This window comes from Phyllostomus hastatus, unplaced genomic scaffold, assembly GCF_019186645.2.
Source record: "Phyllostomus hastatus isolate PE091 unplaced genomic scaffold, TTU_PhHast_1.1 phas_contig_1, whole genome shotgun sequence".
Lineage (NCBI taxonomy): Eukaryota > Metazoa > Chordata > Mammalia > Chiroptera > Phyllostomidae > Phyllostomus > Phyllostomus hastatus.
The window spans coordinates 7,879,375-7,903,304 of NW_025333498.1; the positions used below are offsets into that span (position 1 = coordinate 7,879,375).

At 33.9% G+C, this 23,930-nt stretch overlaps 1 protein-coding gene across 1 annotated transcript in view; it reads right to left on the minus strand.

Annotated features, from left to right (window-relative positions):
• Nucleotides 1–23,930, minus strand: part of FSIP2 (fibrous sheath interacting protein 2) — a 70,555-nt gene that overhangs the window by 35,729 nt on the left and 10,896 nt on the right. Inside the window, exons 9-11 of the mRNA XM_045832134.1 lie at nucleotides 21,475–21,555; nucleotides 10,956–11,062; nucleotides 10,351–10,418 (exon numbers count right to left, since the gene is read on the minus strand). Coding sequence (XP_045688090.1) covers nucleotides 10,351–10,418; nucleotides 10,956–11,062; nucleotides 21,475–21,555 — 256 coding nt within the window. The remainder of the gene's footprint in view (nucleotides 1–10,350; nucleotides 10,419–10,955; nucleotides 11,063–21,474; nucleotides 21,556–23,930) is intronic.

Here is a 23,930-nt window from a genome sequence, read left to right on the forward strand (position 1 = left end):
CCACATTCTCATCGAATAGTAGGAAGGGAATATGTGGGTGATTATTCAATAACTGTGGTTAAAACCACAGGTTTCTAGCCATTTTCAATACCAACTGATATGCAGCCCCTTTCCATGTGTAACAATTCTACCACATATTCTAATTAGAATTATCACCACCCACTGTTATCAAAGAGAGTTTTCTGAATTATAACAAATAAAAGAACAGCTCAAGAAATAAAACAATAAAACAAGAAAACAAATAGTTAATAAGATTTAAGACTAGTAGTTCTGCTTTACTTTCACATATTTCAGATATATAATATTTATTTTCATGTATTTCAGCGTTGGCCCTTTGCTTATCCTCTTCCTACTTTCGTAACAGAAAATGGACACTCCTTTTCCATTTTTCCTAGGCCTGTATTTTACATTACAAAATTTGGTTTTCCCAAAGCCTATAATTCAATTATGAGAAACAGTAAGGATGAGAATTCTATCCTAAATTGTGGCAGAAAAACCACCTCACTGGTTTCAGCTCAGGAATCGGGACACTCAGGCTAGTGTCTTTATGCCATATGGAACGTGGGGCATGAGAGCTGACATCAGGGACATAGCCATTATCTTTTGGCCTCTTTCATTTTTTCAGAATCTGGTTTCTTAGGATAACCTAAGCATAGTTTTCTTCTTTCAGATGTTCTGCAACCTGACTCTCCCTTATTTATTTTTCTGTTCTCTTCACATTATACTGTTGGCACCAAAGGGAACTCAAGGAGTCCAATATATTGACTGATACTTGTGCTCAACAAACTTCCTGCCTCAAAGGCATGCATATAGATCTAAACAAAGAGCAGAGACCTAGGAATACAATTAACCAAATAACTGAGAAAACTTCAGTGAAGACCACTAAAAAACAAATATAATAACCAGGTAAAAATGAAGGATAAAGAGCTCTGAAAATTTATTTCTCCATAAAACTATTGGGTTAACTGGAAAAAAAATTTTGTATCCTCACTGAAAGACATGCTAATTGATTTTAGAGAGAAGGGAAAGGAGGAAGAAAGAGAGGGAGAGAAAGATTGATGTAAAACAGAAATATCAATTGGAAGCCTCTTGCAGGTGCCCCGACAGGGTCCAAACCCACAATGCAGGCATGTCTTGGCTGGGAATTGAATCCATGACTTTTTGGTTTACAGGACGTTGCCCTAATGAAATGAGCCATAATGGCTGGAGTTGGAAATTTTTTCACAATTTCATGGTGAATGTTTTCATAGTTTTCATAAATCTGAAAATTACTTAATGGTATTCAGAAATCCAGAATTTTTTTTTAAGAAAAATGGCTCATCTTGGTAAGAATAGTGACGTTTGTGGTATTTTAACTTGTCCTCCTTCAGACTTCTTTCTACAGCTCCATAGTGTCTTTGAAAAATACTGCCTCACCACCACAGGGACATATTTGTTCACTGTTCTATCTGCCTAACATCTAGTATTATATTCTGAACATAGTAGATCCTCATTAAATGTTTTATAAATAAATTCCCATTTAAAGTGTTTTAGATTTGGGCCTATTCTCTTATAAAAAAGGAAGTCTTTGTGCAGGTCACTAAAAGAACTTTAGAAGTGGTTCCTAAATATTTTGCCTTCAATTTTTCTTATATATTGCTGCCAGAGTTATCCATCATGTATGCTAATTTAACCATGACATTCCCTCTTAAAATCATGTCAATAAATGACAATTTATTAATGTCATCCAATAAATAAACTGCAAATTTCTGACCTTAGTTGGCAGGGCAGCAGATTTATTGCTTTCTTTACTCTGTCACTCCTTATATCTTCCTTCAATAATATGAACTTATTATCTAAGTGCAATGCTTAATTTTTGCAGCTCTGGTTATCCCACTGTTCATTATTTGCTTTGCCTTCATAATCTGGGTTCTAAATTTCCATGTATATTTTATAAAGCTTTTTGAATATATGTTACCACTAGAAAAATTGGAACTAAGAAATAGAGGAGAGGGAGGTGATGGTAGAACAAAAGTGATGATTCCATAGTACAGTCATGAAATCTAAAGTTAAATCAGAAGACTGTGGCATGTGTAAGAGGGACAGAGCGAGACTAGTGAGCATTAGTAGCTGTTCTTTTGTTCGTACTCTGACCTGATGTAGGTTGGGTGAGTGCAGCTGAAAGTATTTTATTTCTGTCAATTTGGCAGGGAGTGATGAAGAAGCTCCAGGTCATGCATAGGTTTGTTCATTTTAGCTGACCTAAAATTTTAATAAAAGAGTTTGCAAAGTATTTTCTATGAAATATTCAAGTAACTCCGTGGTTCTGTAATCTTGGGTGGGGGAAAATAAAAAGATAGGGATTAAAACATTATTATAAGCCTCTTCTAATTTTTTAAAATAAATTGGCATATATATTTTCACTAAATAAAAATTTTTCAGTAAATAAAGAATGGTTATTTGTACATATGCTCATCATTATTTCACCTTGTTCTGTTTCTTTAACCTGGGCTAGTCACTTTTCTTCCTTCTGTATCTGTTACAGTGCTGTGGGCCCCATGAACCCTCAGTAGGTCAATCAAACTGACTTTCACCAGTCCTAAAGTGAAGATTTTTCCTTCAAGGAACTTTTGTCTAAATAAGTCACTTTTTACCACCCTATACCACTTAATTTTATCCAACAATTTTTGTAGAAATTTGGGATTCGTAAAGTGTGTACCCTGGACCTTATGTGGCATGTAGATTTTTTTGAAAGGTGATAGTATTGTGTCTGAAATAAAGTTTCTCTCATTTAAAGTTGAGAAAACCATATAAAAACACCAACAGAACAGGTGATCATCAAGTTTGAAGAATAAATGTCCCTTAGATTCCTAAAACTTCTTTCTCAAAGACTTGTAATTTCTATCATTAGAGATTATTATATTGGATTATACAGCAAATATAATAAATTTAAACATAATAAATGTTTAAGTCATTAATACTTATAGTAACATCACTTACTGTCCTTAGGAAGCCAATAATCTGTAAAAGCTTGAGGAATGGTATACATTTGAAAGAGAAGAAAGGTGAAAGCCCAAGTCCAAATCCTAAAAAGCTACCTGAAGAGGAAAGTCATGGTAGGACATACTTGAAAGTGGGACGAAGGCCCTGAGTATAGGCAGGTGCAGAACCACAATGAGGGTAAAAAAATAGAGAAGGAAGAACATTCACTTTGTCTATTTTATAATTTCAGCTCAGTGCTAAGAGTTATTAAAAGATAGAATTATCACAAAATCCAAGTAGAACTCTGAGGAAGATCCCAAATATTTCACTGTTGAAATCATGTAATTATTAAAATATTAATTTATAATTACACATTAGTTTCCTTCTATACTTACGTATGTGATGAAATGTGAGATGGGAGAACACCCTGGGCTACAGTAGAAGCCTGAGGTCCTATTTATCAGAAGAAGAAGATTGTAATTAATTTTTGTCCTTCCCTAGAATAAACTTATAAAACTTATAAAATTGTAATTATACCTCTTATAAAATTGTAATTATATCCTCTAGTAAGTACTCATTCTCTGTTGTCACCACCTTGTTTAAAAGTCTGTAGAAACTCTCTACCATGACATCCACCTTTTTTAGCAAGGCACAAAATACACCCCATACTCTGGTGTTCTTACCTACCTGTCCAGTGTTTTCTCTGACTAGTCTTTCAGATGTATCCTATGGTGCAAATACACAGAATAACTTATAATTTCCTAAATATGCCATGTTTTCCATGCCTTCAGACACTTGTTTTTGCTGTTTTCTTTGTCTAGAACACTTTATGCCTTCTTTTAACTTCTCAATTTTTTAGGTCCTCTAGAAAGCCTTTCACAAAACTTGCCTAAGTAAACATCTTTCTCTTTTTTTCCTTAAGCATCCTGGATGTTTCTATTTAAAACACATAATGCTATACTGTAATTAACTGTTTACTCTCCTGTCTTCCTGGCTATGACATAAATCTGCCACTATATCTTCAGAGCTTAACACATGTTAAGTATCTAATAATGTTTATTTGTTGAATGCATAATTTAATTAATATTTTTCCTCAACACTTATTCATTGATTTCTCTGTCACTGCTCTCTTCCCACTCAAATATTTTCTAATTTGCTTGGTATGTAGTCTAGCAACATTCCATTATTATATTGCAGTAAATACTCTGGATGAAGATGACATAAGAAGTCCCTGTGCAGAACATGTCTACAGGCACGCTGGATTGCTGTGTTTCAACTATGCAGATACTTAAATAAATAGAAGTTTTAGACAAACAGGTTGTCTTATTTACAGAAAGTAGTATTAATAATTATAGCCAGTTCAAAGTCAAGTTTAAGTGGCAACACTTCCAATAAATGAGTGACTAACAGGTACACATAATTTGTATAGAAAGTCTTACTTAAATCCTGTGGTCTTTTAGAGTTGGTTGGTATAAATTTGTTTTTTGTGTATGTTCAGTTTTGGAGAAGAAGCAACTGGAGTAAGGATACATACACCCAAGGAGTTAAATATGAAGGCAATAGTATTTTAAAAAGAAAATAATAAAGCAAAACACTCCTCTCAGTTTTTAGTAATATGTCAGAGTAAATATTATAAAATAATTTATGCCTACAACTCTATATGAAACATTACAACCACCCTCTTAAGAACAGATAAGCTTTCAAGGAGGTAAGATAAATCCTTGAGAGTAAAAATTGGGGGAAACACAGATCTGGAGTAGTTAGCAAGTATTGAAGCTGATGCCTGTCTTACAGACATTGGCCACATCTGCAAGCTTAACAGTTTTCAGAAGGTATAAGCCATCAGGGGACGTCTTGTTTAAACCAGATGGGTAATTAAAACTAAGAATCCACCAACAGGCACATAAGAAGATGTGCAAAGTCACTGATCATCAGAGAAAGGCAAATCAAAGCCTCACACCTGTTAGAATGGTCATTATCAAAAAAGCCATAGTAAATGTGGGCAAAAATATGGAGAAAAGAACACCCTTGTGCACTGTTGGTGAGGATGGGAATTGGTGCAGCCACAGTGGAAAACAGTAGGGAGGTTCCCCAAGAAATTAAAGAGAGAGTTGTCACATGACCTCTCAACTCCACCTGCAGGTATATCAAAAGACGTGAAATCACTATCTTGAAGAGATATGTGTACTCCCATGTTCACAGCAGCAGCGTTCACGATAATCAAGATATAGAAACAATCTAAGTATCTGTTGGTGTATAAATGCATAAAAATGTGATATACATGTGTGTGTATACACACACACACACACAAACACACACACAGTGATGTTATTTGGCCTTAAAAAGGAGGAAAGCTAATATTTGTGACAACATGGAGAACCTGTAGGATATTATGCTAACTAAAATAAACCAAAGACACATATTTTTATATAGAATCTAATTTTTTTTACAAAAGAGTTGTACTCTTAGACACAGAGAGTAGAAGGGTGGTTGCCAGGGCTGGGGCATGCAAGAAATAGGGAAAGGCTGGTAAAGGGCCAGCCTTTAGTTGTAAGATGAGTAAAGTCTGAGGATCTTATGTATCACATAATGTCTGTAGTTGATAATGTGATATTGAATAATTGGAATTTGCTAATAAACTAGAGCTTAAATTTTCTCCCCCAAATTTTCTAAATAAAAAAGATTATTTTATGAACATTAGCTAGGAAAAGATTTCTTTCACAGGGGAGAGATAACTAATCAAAAATAAAATACAATTTGAATAATAACCCATTCTTCAAAATCCATAATAAAGAAAAAGAAAGAATATAGTGTGAGAATATAAAGCATCACTATACTCAACAAAGGGCTCATCGTCTAGAATGCAGCAAAACCTGCTTACAAATCAGCAAGCAGCAGGGGCACAACATGATAGAAAACTTGGTAAGAGATTGAAATAAAACCTTCAAAAACAGGATCTCCAAGTGGCCAATAAAGACATGAAACTTCATTACTAATAAGAGAAATGTTAATTCAAACCTCAATGAGATATCAACCCACCAGAATGGCTAGAATTAAATAATAAAGTATCAAGAGTTGAGGATATCAAATCACAAGAACTCTCCTGTGATTTTTGACGGGGTGTAAGCTCTTCAGAAAATTCTTGAGCATCATCTACTACAATTGAACATGCACATATATACAGAATGGCCCAGTGGTTTTATTCTTAGATATGTATCCAATAGGTTTCTCTTACTCTCTGTCACACACACACAAACAATGAATTCCTTTTATCAGCTCATATCTGGAAAAATCCAAGTAGTTGCGAACAGTAGAACAAATTGTGTAGTTCATAAACTATACAACAATGAAAATAAATCACCCACAACTCCACACAAAGAAAGTGATGATTCTCAGAAATATATTGAGAGAAACAACCAGAAACATTATATATATATATAATGTGTATATATATATACAAGGTATATATATATATCTTGATTCCATTTATATAAATTTCAAAAGCAGGCAATACTAATATCGTGGTAGAAATCAAGAGAATGGTTACTAGAGAAGGAGGCAGAATGTTCTGATTTGAGAAGGAAAAACATGGGGCTTTGGCAGTACAGATTATTTTATATTTAATGTTCATACCTGAGGTTACATAGATTTGTGTGCTTTTAGATTATTTAATGAACACAAAAATTTGTCTTTCCCAAAAGGTTTTAATTCTAACTAAAACAGTAAAATATTAGTATAAGAAATATACTCACTCATAAAGTGATATATTATGAATGATTTTATGCTGATACATTTGAAAACTTAGGTAAAGTAATTCATTCCTAGAAAATGATAACTTACTAAGAGTAGCAACTAAATCATCATATATTTAATTTTCTAAAATTGTAATTAAAAACTGCCTAAAATAGGAAACTCCTAGCCCAGATAGCTTCACCAGTAAATTCTACAAAATATTTAATGAACAAAAATAATCCAATATTCTCTGTAGCTCTTCCAGTAGAAAATAAAGGATTAATACTTATGAGGATAGCACAACTTTTATGTGGAAAAAAAACATTATGAGAAATGGAAATTATAGAACACTCACTACCATGACTGCAGAAACAAAAATGTAAAACAAAACATTGGCATATTGAATCCACGTACATAGAAAAAGAATAGTACATATGACCAAATGACTATTATTTAACATAATAATTTTAAGAATCAACATAAGCAATAGGATAAAGGAGATTTGATTTAAAACATTAAAATTTTACTATGACAAACAATTTATTTCTGAATGGGGAAGATAGTATATCTCAATTATGTCTATTCTTTTTATAAAAAATTTTATTCATTGATTTTAGAGGGAGAAGGGAGACAGAAACATTGATTTGTTGTTTTAACCACCCATGAACTCATTGGTTGATTCTTGTAAATGCCCAGACCGAGGATAAAACCTGCAATCTTGCATATATCAGGGTGTCGCTCCAACCAACTGAGCTACCTGTCTAGGGTCTCAATTATGTTTATTCTATAAAAGCTTCCCTGACTACCCATAGGTAGACCAAGGCACTGTCTCCTCTCTACTTGCTCTGATTTGTATACACCGATTCCCTTTATTGTATAGATCCTATTGGGTTGTGGTTATTGGCATGCCTATCTCCTCACTTCACCTTAACAGCCTTTGATAAGAACATGGGTTTTCTTCCTTCAATATTCAGCATCATACCCAGAATGAATGAGGGGCTCAATGGAGACATTGATTTAAAAGATCACATAATTTACTCAGTAGCTGTTGTTGATGTTTACCTGATTCACAGAAGACGCTTGGTTTTTTGTTTTGCTTCTTACTCCAATCACAATTCATGTCCTTCTGTATAAACCAAACAAAAGCAACAAACATCCTCAAATGATTTTTTCCAGGATTTGAACATCGACACACACACATATTTAAATACACAAATTTAGATTTTGAGAATCTCCCCTAAATGTCAATTTTTAAGAAGTACACATATTTTTGCTGCTTATAATAAATCTATAATTTACAGAATTTAAAATGTTGTGGTTACATCATAGGTGGTCCGCAAGACTACTCACACATTTGGTGATTTGTTAAGACACATGGGACTCAGAGTATATTTGTGTTTATATCTAAGATTTATTACAAAATAAAGGATACACTATAAGATCAGGGAAAAAAGCCCTGGCTGGCGTAGCTCAGTGGATTGAGCGCGGGCTGCGAACCAAAGTGTCGAAGGTTCGATTCCCAGTCAGGGTACACGCCTGGGTTGCAGGCCATGACCCCCAGCAACCGCACATTGATGTTTCTCTCTCTCTCTCTATCTCCCTCCCTTCTTTCTCTAAAAATAAATAAATAAAATCTTAAAAAAAAAGATCAGGGGAAAATAAGGAGGCTGAGTCTGGAAAAATCCATGCATTGTCTTCCTTATGCTCTTTCCCTCTTGTGGGAGGACATACTTGATCACGTTCCTTTCTCCAGCAATAAAAAAATGCAGAAATATGTAGTTTTCATGCCCAGGAAAATACAGTAAAACCTCAGCACTCAAGGTTTTCACTGAAGGCTGCTCATGATAACACCCCTGCCTTAGTGGGTGCCAAAATTCCAGCCTCCCAAATGGCAATCAGATGTTCAGCAAAAATTACTTTCTTTGCAGGGTCTAGGTACAGTGTCTCACCTACTCAGTTTGGAAAAGTTCTATATCAGGGAATATTAGAAAAGCCAAATTCCTGAACCCTAGCCAAAGGCAAACCTTGCAAGAAGGCCTTTTTTAAAAACAGAGGTCTCAGGCCTACTATGTCAACTCTTTTCTGCACAACAATGTTCACTGGTATTTGAAAATTAACTATTTCTGGAGTGCATTGATTAGTAAGGAAGTCAATCAACTCAATGGGACAAAAGAATAGGTTTGTTTTTTTGAACAAAGATAGCAATATAAAAAAGTTTAAAAGAGCTGGAAGACAGAACAGGTTCTCTGAATGTGTAGGGATGTAGCTCTGTAGACTTCTCCAAGAATTCAATCTGCTCAGGGAGGTAAACCCAGAGCAACAGACTTTTCTTTTTACCAATTCTGAAGGATGAACATAGTCTACAAGAAGTACATTTTCTAACAGTGGTAGCCTGGATACAACATGCTGGAAACAGGATGAATAATTACATCAGTAAAATGCAATTTCTCATAAATTAGATATTTGTAAACATTTTGATACTCATTTGAGATTATATGAATGGCAAATTTAGTAACACTCTTATTACCCAAAAAGGTCAATTATAATATCTAGACACTGTTTTTGAAGGAGTTGTTTTGTTTGTTTTTAGTAAAAAGACATAGTCTTAGAAATTTGTTGGACAATATGAGAGCTTTGTCAGAGCCGTTAAGAAATATTTTTATGACTCTTAACATATGTAAGTAGATATTGACATAGAACATTGAGCTTTAAAATGTTATTTATAATAAAACTCCCCTACAGAGAAGCATACCATAATATACATGAGAATAAACATACTACATTGTAAAAGTGATGCATAATGTAGTCTGCCATATATGAGGCCTGTCCAGAAAGTATCCATCCATACATTATGGAACATGGAGACATTTATTGAAGAAGATACAGGATACAAGAAACATTCTATATAGGACAATGATACCTTGGTTCCTTTTAAAGTAGACATATTGGGACCTCACACAGTTCTCCCAATCACCATCAGCTGCCCCATTATATTTTCCTGAATTTCATTGATGGTCTGAAATCTCTTCCTTTTCAAAGGTGATTTTAGTTTTGGGAAAAGTCTAAAGACTCAGGGAACAAAATCTGTGCTGTAAGGGGGAACTAAGTTGCCTGGGTGATTTGATGTTTTGCCAAAAATCTCTTCATGAGACATGATGCACGAGCAGGTACATTGTTGTGGTAAAGCTGACAATCCCCAGTTAGTTGCCCATAGCTGTGGCCTTCTGAATCATCCAAATAGTGTCTCCAGAGGAATGTTCAAGCTTAACACAAAATCTGATGCAGATTTATTGTTCTAGTTGCTCAGTCATTTTGAATGTTATAGCCACACAGTACACATGTTCACTCAATAACATCTACCACTCCCACTGACTAGTACAGTGAAGTATCATTGTTCATGCATGTGGATTCCAGTACATTCTCGGCTGCCAGGTTATATCGATGTTGTGAAAACTGTTCTTATTACATTAACAATGTCTGGACTTTTGCCTGACAGAATCCATATTATGCACTAGAGCAGTGGTCCCCAACCTTTTTGGCACCAGGGGACCAGTTTTGTGGAAGACAATTTTTCTACAGGGAGGGGAAGGGTGGAGACAGGAGGTGGAGCTCAGGCAGTAAGACAAGTGAAGCTTTGCTCACTTGCTCAGCTCTCACCTTCTGCTGTGTGGCCCAGTTCCAAACAGGCCATGGACATTAGCCCATGGTCCAGGGGCTGGGGACTCCTGCATCAGAGAACACAGAAAATGATATCATTTTCTGAATTCATTTGAAAAAATTTAACCAATTTTCAGTTTATTGAAGTCTCTTTAAAACCATGTTCCCTCTTCAGCACAGTTTAACCAGTGAACACTGTGCTACTAGTGGAATGGAAGATGCAATTTTAACACCTATAACACCAACCTGTATCCTGGCCCTTTGCTGGTAACTTTCCAACAGCAGGTAACCTATCACTGGTCAAAAGGGAATGGGGAGGGACAGTATGGGTGTCGCTAAACAACCTATCAGTACTAGGCAAAACCAATCAAAGAAACCCACTTTTATACTTCCTTTTAATGTCACAGGTACAGCTATGGAATACTACATTGTACCCTAGGAAGACTATCCTAGGGCTATTAAAATGTAATTATGGGGTATTAGTTTCAGGGTTGGGTTTTTTCTGTATGGTCACTTTATGAATGATTTTTTTTATATCAATGATGATATTAAGATGGTACCAGATTAATTCTGTTTGCATTTGGGGCAAAAGAAATACTACATACCTCAACTTTTTGAGGAGCCAAATAAGACTGTGAAGATCTGGGAAAATTTCTTGTGGGTGAAGTTTGACCTGAAGTAACTGAATCTTGAGGTGAAATGTACAGAGGTCCTAGAAAAAGAAGAGATACTTTTAAATATGAGAAGGTAATATTGCTGTAACAAAGATGAATATTAACAGAATTGATCAAGCATTCTTCCTGCTGAGCCACCACAATCACTGGATTACCACAATGAGGGATTTATTTGAGTTCAGGAAGTATCTAAAAGGATAACATGGGTTTTTTTGATGTTCATGGCCTACAAAGTACCAGTGGTCTACTATCAGTTCCAAGGAGAAGACTCAGATTCTTAAGCCTTGATCCTAACTTACTGAATTTTAAGACCAGCTTAATCCGTATAACTAACCAAAGGCTTTGGCCAGAAATAACTGCATTTCATTCAGTCTGCAATGGAAAACCACTAACTATTTAAATAACCAAGCTGTTTTTTAGGAAGAATGCTTTCACAGCAAACATATGGTGAATTTAAAAAAGGAGGAAGGGATTGGAGGAAGGGTACCAAAACATTAAAGGATGGAGAAAACAAGGCAGAGGTGCAGGAATGTGAAAGGGGAGAGGGCAAGGTAAATTAAGAAGGTAGATTCTACAGAAAGCGGCAACTTTGGGATGCGAAGTACAAGAAAGAGGAGGAGTCAAAGATAACTCAGGTTTTGTTCCTGGGTGAAAACAGAAGGATCAAGAAGATGATGAATTTAATTTTGTATTGAATTTGAAGTGGCTATTGGCCACTGGATGGAGATGTCTCATATTTTCTGACATGCGTAGGAAGGAGTTTTTTAGTGATGCCCAGAAATATACAAGGCACATTAAAAACTTAGTCAATGTACATCCTACTCAGGGGGTTGTGGGAAATAGAATGTATTTTCTGTGGGGAATTGATGGCACTGGTCCCCATGTGGATCTTCCAGATTTTTGTACTGTAAGTTACTGGCCCATTATGTGTCAGTAACTTCCCCTGCCTATCATTATAAATAGCCACAGCAGGGACCCTAACTTTCACATCATGCAAATTTCAAAACCCATACTCATCAAATAATCACTCAAATATTTTGGCTAGTTATAACATCTATAATCATAAGCAATCTTATACATGTTTTATTTTCTAGGACAAGTATAGTTTATGAAATCTAGTAAAATAAACAGATTGAAAACTATGATGAAACTATAATATATCCTTAACAAATAACAAAACAATTATATTTTTCATTTTCTTACCTCTATCATTACAAATACTTGGTTTTTTATTTATGAATCCATCTTTCTATATGGTACAACATTGAAGAAAAAAATATTCATTAGTAATTATACTTCTGAAAGAGATTTTGCCTTCTACCAACCAGATACAGAATCCCCCTGACCTCCATCCCTTAATTATGTCATGAAAATTGTCTCAGGGACACTACATCTTAAGAACCTTCTAGGATACACTTCCCAGGGATCTCAAATTTAACTATTTTGAAATTAAGTTCAGTATGTAGCAATGTCCAAAAGTGTTCCTCTTCCAATATTCAGTATTTTGTTTAAATCATGGAGTGCATTCAATGATTGATTCTTAAGCTATACAGTAGTTCAGTTTGTTTCAAGGCAAGAAAATCCAACCTATTCCAATCTAATCTAATGCTTAATGAACACATTGCTTAGAATAAAAATATAACTTATCACTCCAGAATCTCATTTTAGTGTAAAAATCATTTTACAGTGTCTCTCTGGCCCACTTGACAATGAGTCCTCAAGTGATTGTCTTATTTATCTTTGTATCCTGTGTGACCCAATTTTCTCATTTCCCTTCCCTCTGGCTTAGTTCAGGGCTTGGCCAATAGGAGATATTCAATAAATATTACCCAGTATTATCATTATTATTGCTAAGTATTTGTTTGGATTAGTTTCTGGTAAATCACATAATGGAACATAGTGGAACATAAAGTTAACTCAACACTTTCAGAAATCATGTCTCATGAATAGACCTTAATATTCCTAACCAATCAGTACCATGCTTACAGGGAAAGAGGTAGTTCATAGAAGTGAAAGTTAACTAGATAAGATAATAATCACCATATAAAAGTTTGACACATAATTTTATACCTTTTGCTCAGTATCATTATCTTGTATATTTGACTGACAAACAACTGGAGTTGCTGGTTTTTTCATAACATTCTTTGAAATATTTTGTGATTGTTGAGTAACATTTGTTCTGGGTTCTAAAAGTGAATGAAAGAAAGAAACACTAGTTTTTAAAAACAACTTATTGAAGTATGATTGAAATGCAACAAACTGTGGTTATTTAAATTGAATGGTTTTAAAAAATATTGTTTTATCACATTTAAATGTATACAACTGTGAAATCATCACTGTAATCAAAATAACATGTGCGATACCCTCAAAAGTTTCCTCATCCACTTGTATAACCCTCCCATCCCTTGACAGAACTGCCCTGTATCACATGAAACTATTTTGAATTTTCTAGAATTTTATATGGATGAAATCAGACAGTATTGTACTCTTTTTGTTTTTTTTCCTGGTGTTTTTCACTCAACATAATGTCACATGTGTTATTAATTTGTTTTTTTTTCTGAGATGTTCAGTGTATGACTACATCACAATTTTTATATACTCCCTGTTGTTTGGATTATTTACAATTTTGGCCTTTTGCAAATAAAACTATGTCTTTCATGAACAAGTCTCTGTGTAGACATTTTTTTTTTCACTTCTGTTTGGTAAATACCTAATAGTAGAATGATTGGGTCATATGGTAGATATGTGTTTAACTGAAAAAAAATGACACACTTTTTTCCAAAGTGGGTTTACCATTTTACATAGCATTCACCAGTGCATCAGCATTTTAATTCTTTCATATCTTGTCAATACTTAGTAAGCATAAGAAAGAAATTGATAAAGATCAAAATGAAAATCAAACAAATAAAAAAGCAAGAGAAAAAACCCAAAACTAACAGCTGACTTTGAAAAGGTCATAAAGGGATAGCCAGATTGGTCAGAAAAAAAATTCACAAACTTCTAGCAATAAGAAAATTGGAGATTGTAGCACAATAGAGTTTAGAGAAAATACTAAATGTAATAGTAAAGGAAAACTATGAAAAAATAGGACAATACATTTTTTTCTATCTACCTATCTATCTATCTATTTATTTATTGTATTGCTATTCAAGTACATTTGTTTGCATTTTCCCTCTACCACTCCCTAACACCCTGCAATAATTTTTAAAATTTATATGCAAGGAACAAACACCTAGAACAAAATAAACTACAAAATTTCATTCATGAATAGATAATATAAAGAATCTCATATATATTAAAGAAATTAAATATGTTGTTAAAAACATTTCCACAAAGAAAACTCCAGGCTCAAATGACTTCACTTCTGAATTACACTGAATATCTAAGAAGAAATTACACTAATTCTACACAAATTCATCTGAAAAGTGAAAGAGCAGTGAATGTCTATCCTGAATTGTATTTTGGAACCAGGACCACTGTGACAGCAAAATCATTACAAGATATTACAGGAAAAGAAAACCTCAGTCAATGTTCCCAATGAGCAAAAAACAACAAAAAAAAAACACACAAAAAAACTCCTGAAATAATATATAATAAAGATAATGCATAGTAAATAAGTGAAGTTTATCCTAAGGATACAAGGTTGGTTTAACATTCAAAAATAGGTCAAAGTAATTCTGCACATTAAGTAAAAAGAAGAGAAAATTTAGATATTGTGTCAAAGATGCATAAATATTTTAAAGTTCAACACTTGTTCATGACAAAACATTTTAGTGAACTAGAAATATGAGGTCATGTCCTTTCTCTGAAAAGATATCTTTAAGAGACTAGAAGTAATACTCTAATTTATATCTATCTCTTCCTTTAATTTTAGAACAAGATTAGGATATACATAATCACCATTTTTTAACACCATCTTGGAGGTCCTAACTAGGAAGGGAAAGAAATGAAACATGATTCCAAATAAAATTCCAGCAGACTATGTTGTAGATATTGAAAAACTTGTTTTAAAATTTTCATGGAAACGCAAAGGCCCAAGCAAAGTAAGTTAATCATGAGCAATAACAAGGGTTGGAGAACTCAAACTGCCAAAGACAAGATTCATTATAAACCTACAGTAATTAAGAGTATAATGAATTCACATTCAGACAGATCAATAAAAAAGAAGAGAATGTCCATAAATAGGTCCATCTATACATGGTCACTTTGTCTTTTCAAAGACACCAATAAAAATCATGCTGAAGCAATTGAATGTGTACAAGATACACTTGATAATCCTGTAGTCCCAGAGAGAAAAGAAGCTACTTCAAATCTCTAAGTTTATGTTGCAGATGACTCAAAGAGTAGTAATGAGGAGGGCTCCCACTGGCCAGAGCTGTCACAATATCAGCATCAGTGAACACAGTAACAACGATGTGCTGAAGCACATCCAATTTATTTAAATTTATGAATTCAGACTGACACACACACACAAATAATGGCTCAATGTTGGAGGATGCTACCAAACCATTTTTATATTATAAACTGATAAATGATGATAAAATACTAAACATTGGTCTGCTTTTCCTAAGTATCTTATGCCACACTGTAACCAAACAGTAGCTGAAGTTTCTTTTTATAGAAATATCCCAGCCTACCTACAAAGAAGGAATGAGAGAATTTAAAATATACCAATTTTGCAGCCCCTAATTAAATATTAGATCTAGGTTTTGAATATAAATGGCTGCTAACATCACAGAGAGAAAGACAATGAGATATTATTTGCCTCCTGAGGGAAAGACACACCGTCATCTATGAATCAGTTTTACTAAAAAATTGAACCTGAGAATATAATGATTTAGCCAATATTTTATAAGAACAGAAGAAATAACACACACAACTATACCATATAGATGCAATCAGTAAAGTCCAGTCTGTGAGGAAAACAACAGGACAAGCAATTCAGTTTATTCAACAAATACATTGTAGTTTATGAAAAGAGGGAGGGAGAAAGTTAGAGGGATACACAGAACAAGCTACTGCAATGCGTGCCAATGCAGATTAAAACTAACATCAAACAATTTTAATAAAATTCATGACATTAGAAAGTTAGTGGTTAAATATTTAATCACATTAGGTAATTATTAATTTGTGCAATGTGAAAATGGTACTGTGGTTATGTATTAAAGCATAATCCTTATCTTTTAGATACATACTGACATATTGATGGATGAAATGCTATTCTGTGTGGGATGTGCTTTAAAACAATATGACAGCAAGAAGAGATTTAGTGCATAGACAAGACACAATTTTCCATGAGTTGTGAAGTGAAGTGATAGGCATATAAGGGTTCTATTGGGGTTTTTAAATGTTTGAAATGCTTAATTAAAAAAGATAAAGAAGAGTTGTTGACAAAACTGTAAGAATATTTGCTATATAAATAAGAAAAAAGAGTAATACGTTTGCCATATCAAAGAGAACTCATACAAATTAACCTCAAATAAAAAGTAACAAAATACACAAGCCATGAAGAAAAAAAAGCAAAATTATATTACATTGAATTAAGAGCTTCTGTATAACAAAAAGACAAAAAGAATAGAAATAAACTATAATCTGGAATAATTTTCCCATTCCATATCCATGTATATGATTATGAGTGTTCAGTAGGACTAAAAAAATCTTTCAATTCTGTAAGAAAACCAGTCCAGTAGGCAAATGGACAAGATATTTGAAAAGATAATTTCCAAGAAGAGAAAGCATGACTCAGAAATCCTATACCTAGGTATAAAGCCCTAGAGAATCTCTTGTCCATGTGTACCAGGAGTTTTATGTGTACAAGAATGTTCAGCACAAGATTGTTCAAATAACAGAAAATTCTATCAACATAAAAACCTAGATGTAAAAATTGTGGTATATTCACATAATGGGATAAGATTAGTAATGAAATGAAGTGTCAGGCAGCACATAGACGCAACTTCTGTAACATAAAACTGAGCACAGAAAGCAAGTCACAACAGCATTATAAGTTACATTAAAATATCTTAATAATGGTATCTACACATATGTCTATATGTAGTTTAAGGGCACACATTCAGGTAGTAAATATATTTAAAAATGATGGTTTTGATAATCACCAGATTTGGATAGTACCGTATTTTGCATGTGTAATAAGCACTTTTTGCTCAGATTTTTGAGGGAATAATAAGGATGCATATTATGCATGGGTAGTACTAATGTCATATCTCATTGAAATAAAGAAAAAACTGACAGGAACCAGAGGAAGGGGAGGAGGGAGGTGAATAATGGGGAAAAGAAGGGGAAGGATCATCAAGGAACATGTATGAAGGACACACGGAGAAAGCCAAAGGGGAATAGGATAGAGAGTGGGAGGTGGTGGTGGGGAAATGGAGACAAATGTACTTGACCAACAGCAAAAAAAGGAAAAAAAGTATTTTTAATTCTTTTATTTATACTTATGCATGAAAGGTGTAACTCTAGAAAGCAATGACAATATCCATATGCAAAATAATACCCAGGAATATGACAGTTGGTTTTGTTTCTAAATAGAAATAAATAAATAATTGAATTAAAATATTAAACAAGATATTTTTCCCTGAAAGTTTGGGCCCAAAACATGGGTGCACATTGTACATGGCAATACATTATACATGGCAAAATACAGAAGTTCTCTTTGTCAGAAAAAGGTGTGCTTAATGGAAATTTGTCAAAAGATAAAAACAATTTAAATAAACTGAGTGAAGGCTAAAGGGTGGTGGAGGGAACAAAAAAGTCCACACAAAGATACACCACAATCAAACTGCTGAAAACTACCCCCCACAAAAAAATCCTAAGAACCATAGAAAAATGTCACATTAATTATAGAGGATTAAAATATTCAACTACTATAATTATTTCATTAGAACCCTGGTGACCACAATGAAGTGTAATAACATTTTTTATGATCTGGAAAAATAAAAAACAAAATACCTGTAAACAAATAATTCTATATCAAGTAAAAACAGTTTCTTTCAGGAATGAAAGTAAAATAAAGGCATTCTTAGATGAAGAAAAACTAAGATAATTCAGTGCCAAAAAATCTCTTCTAAAAGAGATATTAAAGGAAGCTCTACAGACTGAGGAAAAAAGCAGATAGAAAGAAACCAGAGGGGAGGGGGAGAGGGATGATGGGGCAAAGAAGGGGAAGGGTTACCAAGGAACATGTACAGAGGATCCATGGACAAAGACAAGAGTGAGAGAAGGAATGAATGTTGGAGATGGGGGTGGGTGGAGTGGGGAAAAGTAACGGGGGGAAAATGGGGACAGCTGTAATTGAACAATGATAAAAAAATAAAAAATAAAAACCCTTGAGATATCAGGAATTAAAGGGAAACCAAAATAAAACCTATTTAAGTACTTACAGTAGACTATGCTTCCCCTATTTAGTTGTATAAAACCAAATGTATTACATCATTTAAATGGATATTTGGTATATGTAGATGTAATACATAAGAACTATAACAAAGGTGAGAAGGATAAAGAGGCATATATAGTGGCAAGTTTTCCACATTCCACTTAGAGAGATAAAATATTTATTCATAACTGATTGTAAAAAGCTAAGCACCTTGTTATCTGGACCAATAACTAAAAATTCTGTATAAAATTATGCAGTAATAACAACAGCCATAGACAATTGGAAACCAAATTTTAAAAATGCCATGTACAACAGCATCAAAAATTGAAATACCTAAGTATAAATATAATACAACTTATATAAGATCTTCATGCTGAAATCTGTAAAGCATGTATTAAGGAAATCAAGGACAACCTAAACAAATAGAGATAACCATATTTATGGATTGGAAGACCCTATGCAGTAAATATATTTTCTCCTCAAATTGACACATAGATTGATTTAATATACTTCATTCTAAAAAATCCTAGCATAACTTTTGTAAACAAGACGATTATAAAATGTATGTGAAAAAAACAAATGAGTTAAAATAGCTATAAAATTCTTGAAAAAGAAAAAAGACAAGTGGAATTATACCTCATTTGAAGACAATAAAGAGCTACAACAGCTGAGACAGTACAGTATTGGTAAGGGGTAATCAGTGGAACTGAAAATGAAGAGGCACATCACACAGAGAAAATACAAATCACATATTTGAAAAAGGCTCATATTTAGAATACATAAATAACTCCCAAAACTCAACAGTAAGAAAACTACCTAAAAATGAGCAAAAAGTTTCCATAGATACTTTACCAAGCAGAATTTACAAAAAGCAAAAGGTACATGAATAATCAGCATGATATGCATCAGAAATGCAAATGAAAACCACAATGAGACACCACTACATCTACTAGAATGGCTAAAATAAATGTTAGTGATAATACCAATGGTAGCACGGATGCGTAACAAATTGATCTCTCTTGTATTAGTGATGGGAATGCAAAATGTTACAGCACTCTAGAAAACTGGGGCAGTTATTTATAAACACTAACACACACTTACCATATGACCCAGTACTTGTTCACACAAAATGCTGAATACAAATACTGCTAACCTTTCTATTCATAATCACTAAAACCTGGAAACAACCCAAATGTTCTTTGATTGGTGAATATATAAACAGTCTCTGGTGCATACATATAATGGAATACCACTCAGCAATAAAAAGGAGTAAACTATTGACATATGCCATAGCTTGATTAAATTTCTAAGGCACTATGTTGAGTGTAAGAAGTCATTATCAAAAGGCCAAATGCCTTATGATCCCATTTATAAGACATTCTCCAAAGAGGGAAAATACTATGGTAATGTAGAACATACAGTGGTTGTTTGGGTTTATTCTGGGAGGGAGGAAGTTGTGACTGCAAAAGGAAATTTTTAGAATGTTGGAACTGTTCTTATGGGATTGTGGTAAAGGACACACAAATCCATACATATGTTAAAATTCATGAAATTGTACCAAAAATTCTATTTTGTTTTAAGGTATTTAAAAGCAAAATACCTCAGGATCTTTCTTTGAGAATGAAAAAATGCAGAGACAAGATCTGAAGCAGAGACTATATAGAATCCAGAGCTCTTAACTCTGCTGGAAGAGTTGCCAGCCCCAAGGGTGTGAGAGCAGAGACACTGTATAGGGTCTGTAGTCATGGTTCAATGATAAAACTGAAACTGAGAAGGTTTGATATTGGTGAATGGAAAATATGGGTACTCCTAATAATACATAAGTTGTGATGTTACTTCTGTACATTTCTAAAATTCAAAAAATAGAATGATTCACATGCCATTCTTCTTAGAGTGGAGAGTAGGTAGTTAAGTTCCTCTTCCTTCCTGATAAGTATTAATATTATTTCAGAATTCATCATTTAATGGAATATGTCTCCCAAGCACACTTAAATCTACAGGCCTGATCCCTGGACAGTTGTCACAGTTAGATAGGTAACCTGGTGAGTATGAAAATGATACTTTCCACCTAGCATCCTTTCCTTCAATACCACTGGGATTTGTTGATATCAGTAAGTCCAGTCCAGGCTGCATTAAACATTAGAGTTTTGGAAGATCATCCTATATGATATAACTGGTTTAAAGACCGATAATTTAGTTTTATTGTCTATATTTTAGTAGATGTGGAGCTGGTGTTGTCAAAATTGTGTGTATTGTAAGAATGCTTCAGTGTATTGTACAAAAATCTGTGTAATTTAAAAATGGGATCCAAAAAGCTTAGAGATGAATTGGCTCAATGTCAGTGGTTCTCAGCATGAAATACAGCTTCAGCTATGGCTACCCTGTCTCTTCTCAGGTCCCTGAACCTTAATGAGACTGACTAATCAAACCAGGTACTCGGAGGAGGAGGATTTTGGACTTTTCCCCCCTTAGATATTAACTGATAAGAACAAAGAGATTTAACTTTTATATTTTCATTTTCCCTAGAAATTTAACAGTGGGAGGAGATTAATATTGTTAATTTTGAAAAGTCTTATACTTTTGAGAGTGTAATATTTGGGGGATTTTCATGCTGTCATTTGGGTTCCAATGAGCTCTAACAGGCAAGGTGAAGTAACACAGTATGAGATAAATAATTAAGAGATATTTTAATAGGGCTTGCAGTGGCTTTGCAGGTAATGCACTTCATTTATGATTCACTTCAGAGTTTTCAAAAATCATTTTGAGCATTATAAAAATTATTTTGCAAATTGTTAGTTTTCATGTACTGTTCATTTAATAGTAATAGGCCCTTCATTTAATTTTTCTAAAATGATAATGTAATGTTAAGTTCAAAACACTAACTTAATAACTAGAAGTCAACTTCTGAAAGCAATATAGGTTGTACCATTGTTGGCAAGAATCACTCTAAAACAGTCATTTGAGGATTTCTCTGCATTTAAGTAAAAGAAGTCCTCAAAACACAGTCTTTTCCCAAGTTGCTATGTAGTATTTATTACACAAGTCAATTATCATAAGCACCTTTGTTTGCTTTCTGGTCACCAGAAGGATAAATTGTCTTAATATCATCATGATTCTTCTTCTTCTTCTTTGGAAAATAAGCTTAAAGAAATGTAATAAAACATTTATGTTTAACAATAGTGATGACAGAATTATCCAAAATAGACTATCTCTTCATGCCCTTGAGTAACTCAACCATATGCTAATCTATATGTGGGACTGTGGGGAGGTATTGTGGTAAATAGAGAGATGTGAAATACAAAGAAAGACATAACTCTTGAAATATTATCCATTCACGTTAAATGATATGCTTGGAGGGACAGATTTTTCTTCTGGCAGAGAGGAAAAGCTACACACAGCTCAATGGTAAAATGCAATTTCCTCTGTGTGGGGATGCATACCAACATAGTTACTGGCCAGAGACCCAGCAGCCCACAGTCACTATTGCAGTTGTTAGATGTGCCTCATATCCTGGCATAAACAACCACATACATATCCCTTTTTCATGATAGAGGTGATTACAGTTCCTGTCCCTAACCATTTATGAGGGCAAAGGATCTTCACGGCATTTGTGCTCAGTGGGTTTTTATTTGAGATGGAAAATGTGAGGGCCATCTGTCTTCCCACTGGAGCAGATCCACTTGACAAGCCCTTCCTCTCCTGCTCTCTTTGTGTACCCCTGGAAGCTGCCTACTTTGCATAAGATGACAACATTACTGTAGAGGTATCATTTAATTTCATTTATGAAACAAGTATTCTTATCCTATTATCACCTGAATACTACAAATTAAGTTTATATCTTATCTCTTCAAAAGAGGGGGTTTTGAGGTAACAAATATTTAAAATGTCTACTTGAAACTTTCTTCTTATTAAATGAAACAGTTAACAGTTGAAGAGTAAGGAATGTATATAGTTATTAAAGTGATTTCCTTTCTCAAGCAATACATTGCTGTCATCATCTTAAAGAGCTGAATAGATTGAATTAACTCATTTGGCAAGCATATATTTAGTCTATACAAACATACATACATGCATGTATATGTACATACAGTACTAGGTACTCTGTCAAGTACAAAGACTATGATATCATGGTTGATTGAGACAGAAGTACATAATAAATATATCAAGAATGACACAAAGTACTATATATGGATTCAAAGGAGAGGGTTTTTCCCATTAAGGTTATTATGAAAGACTTTATGGAGTTTCATTTACAGTGGAGCTTAAAGAATTATAAGATTTGTATAGATGGTTGGTGAGCATGCCATTCCAGTCTGAGAAAATTGGAAAAGAGAGGCACAGAAAATATGCAAGGTGATTTATGTTTTAGGAATGGCCAGTAGTCTCATTTGACCAGACAGTTAAATAAACTGAGTGTTTACTATGGGCTAGAACTTTTAAATCCTTTATAGGAATTATTTAGGACTATTATCTTTGTTTTTAAATGATGGAATGCTGGCATATAGAGTTTAAGCTATTGTCCAACCCATTTACATGGTTAGAGAACGGTAAAGCAGGACTTGGACTTCAGCAGTTTGTCTCAAGAGTCTGTATATGCAGTGCTTAGGTCACAGTTGTTTTCTTCAAGGAGATATGTGAAACAAAGCAAAAACAAAGTTAGATTTCAGGTGGACTGGAGATGATGAGGAATGGAGGCCTAAGAAGTCTGAGTTTCATTTAAGAGGTGATAGGGATCTTTACGTTCTAGGACCAGGAGAAGAAACCATCAGAATAAAGTTTTAAGTATAATTAGGTAGCAGTTTAAAAAGGATGGATTTCAAGTGGGTTAAATTAAGAGCCAGTGCAGACTATTAGTAATCTACAGGAGTGGCACAGGAGGCACTCACCTAAAAACAGGCTTAATGGGACAGAGATGGGATTGGTGGGTGCTGTGATGACTACTGCATGGAAGATGAGCATGTTTCTCCTGATACTACATAGTCACAAATAATTAAAATAAGTCTATATTTTTTTCCATTCTGGCCATGAAATTTTAATTAATACCATTACCTAAATTCATTTTATAAATTCTCCTATACTTTTATCATGATACAAATAAAAGGAAGCTGGGACAGTTTGGGCATAACAAAGTCAATACTCCTCCTTTAAACTTTCTTCACTTTCTTCCTTTTGCCTTCCATTCTTCCTTGCTTCCCTTCTTTCTCTAACGCCTCCCTTCCTTCTTCCTTTTGTTTTTCTCTGGTGTTGTCTATTATTCTTTCTGGCTGGCAACATAGCAGAAATCTATGTTGGTATATAATACTCATCTTACACACAGCCTTTTCAAGTTTTAGTAGCAAAAAATACATTATTTTAGGTATAGAGAAATTGGTTAGAACTACAGTATAGGTAAGCTTGTCCACTGAACCACTTGGTAAGGTTATTTTTGTTTGTTTTAATTTTTACACTTGTGTCTACTGTTCAGCTTGAACTGCAATAGGGAAATGCCTAGCACTATTACTGGTATAAAGCAAGTA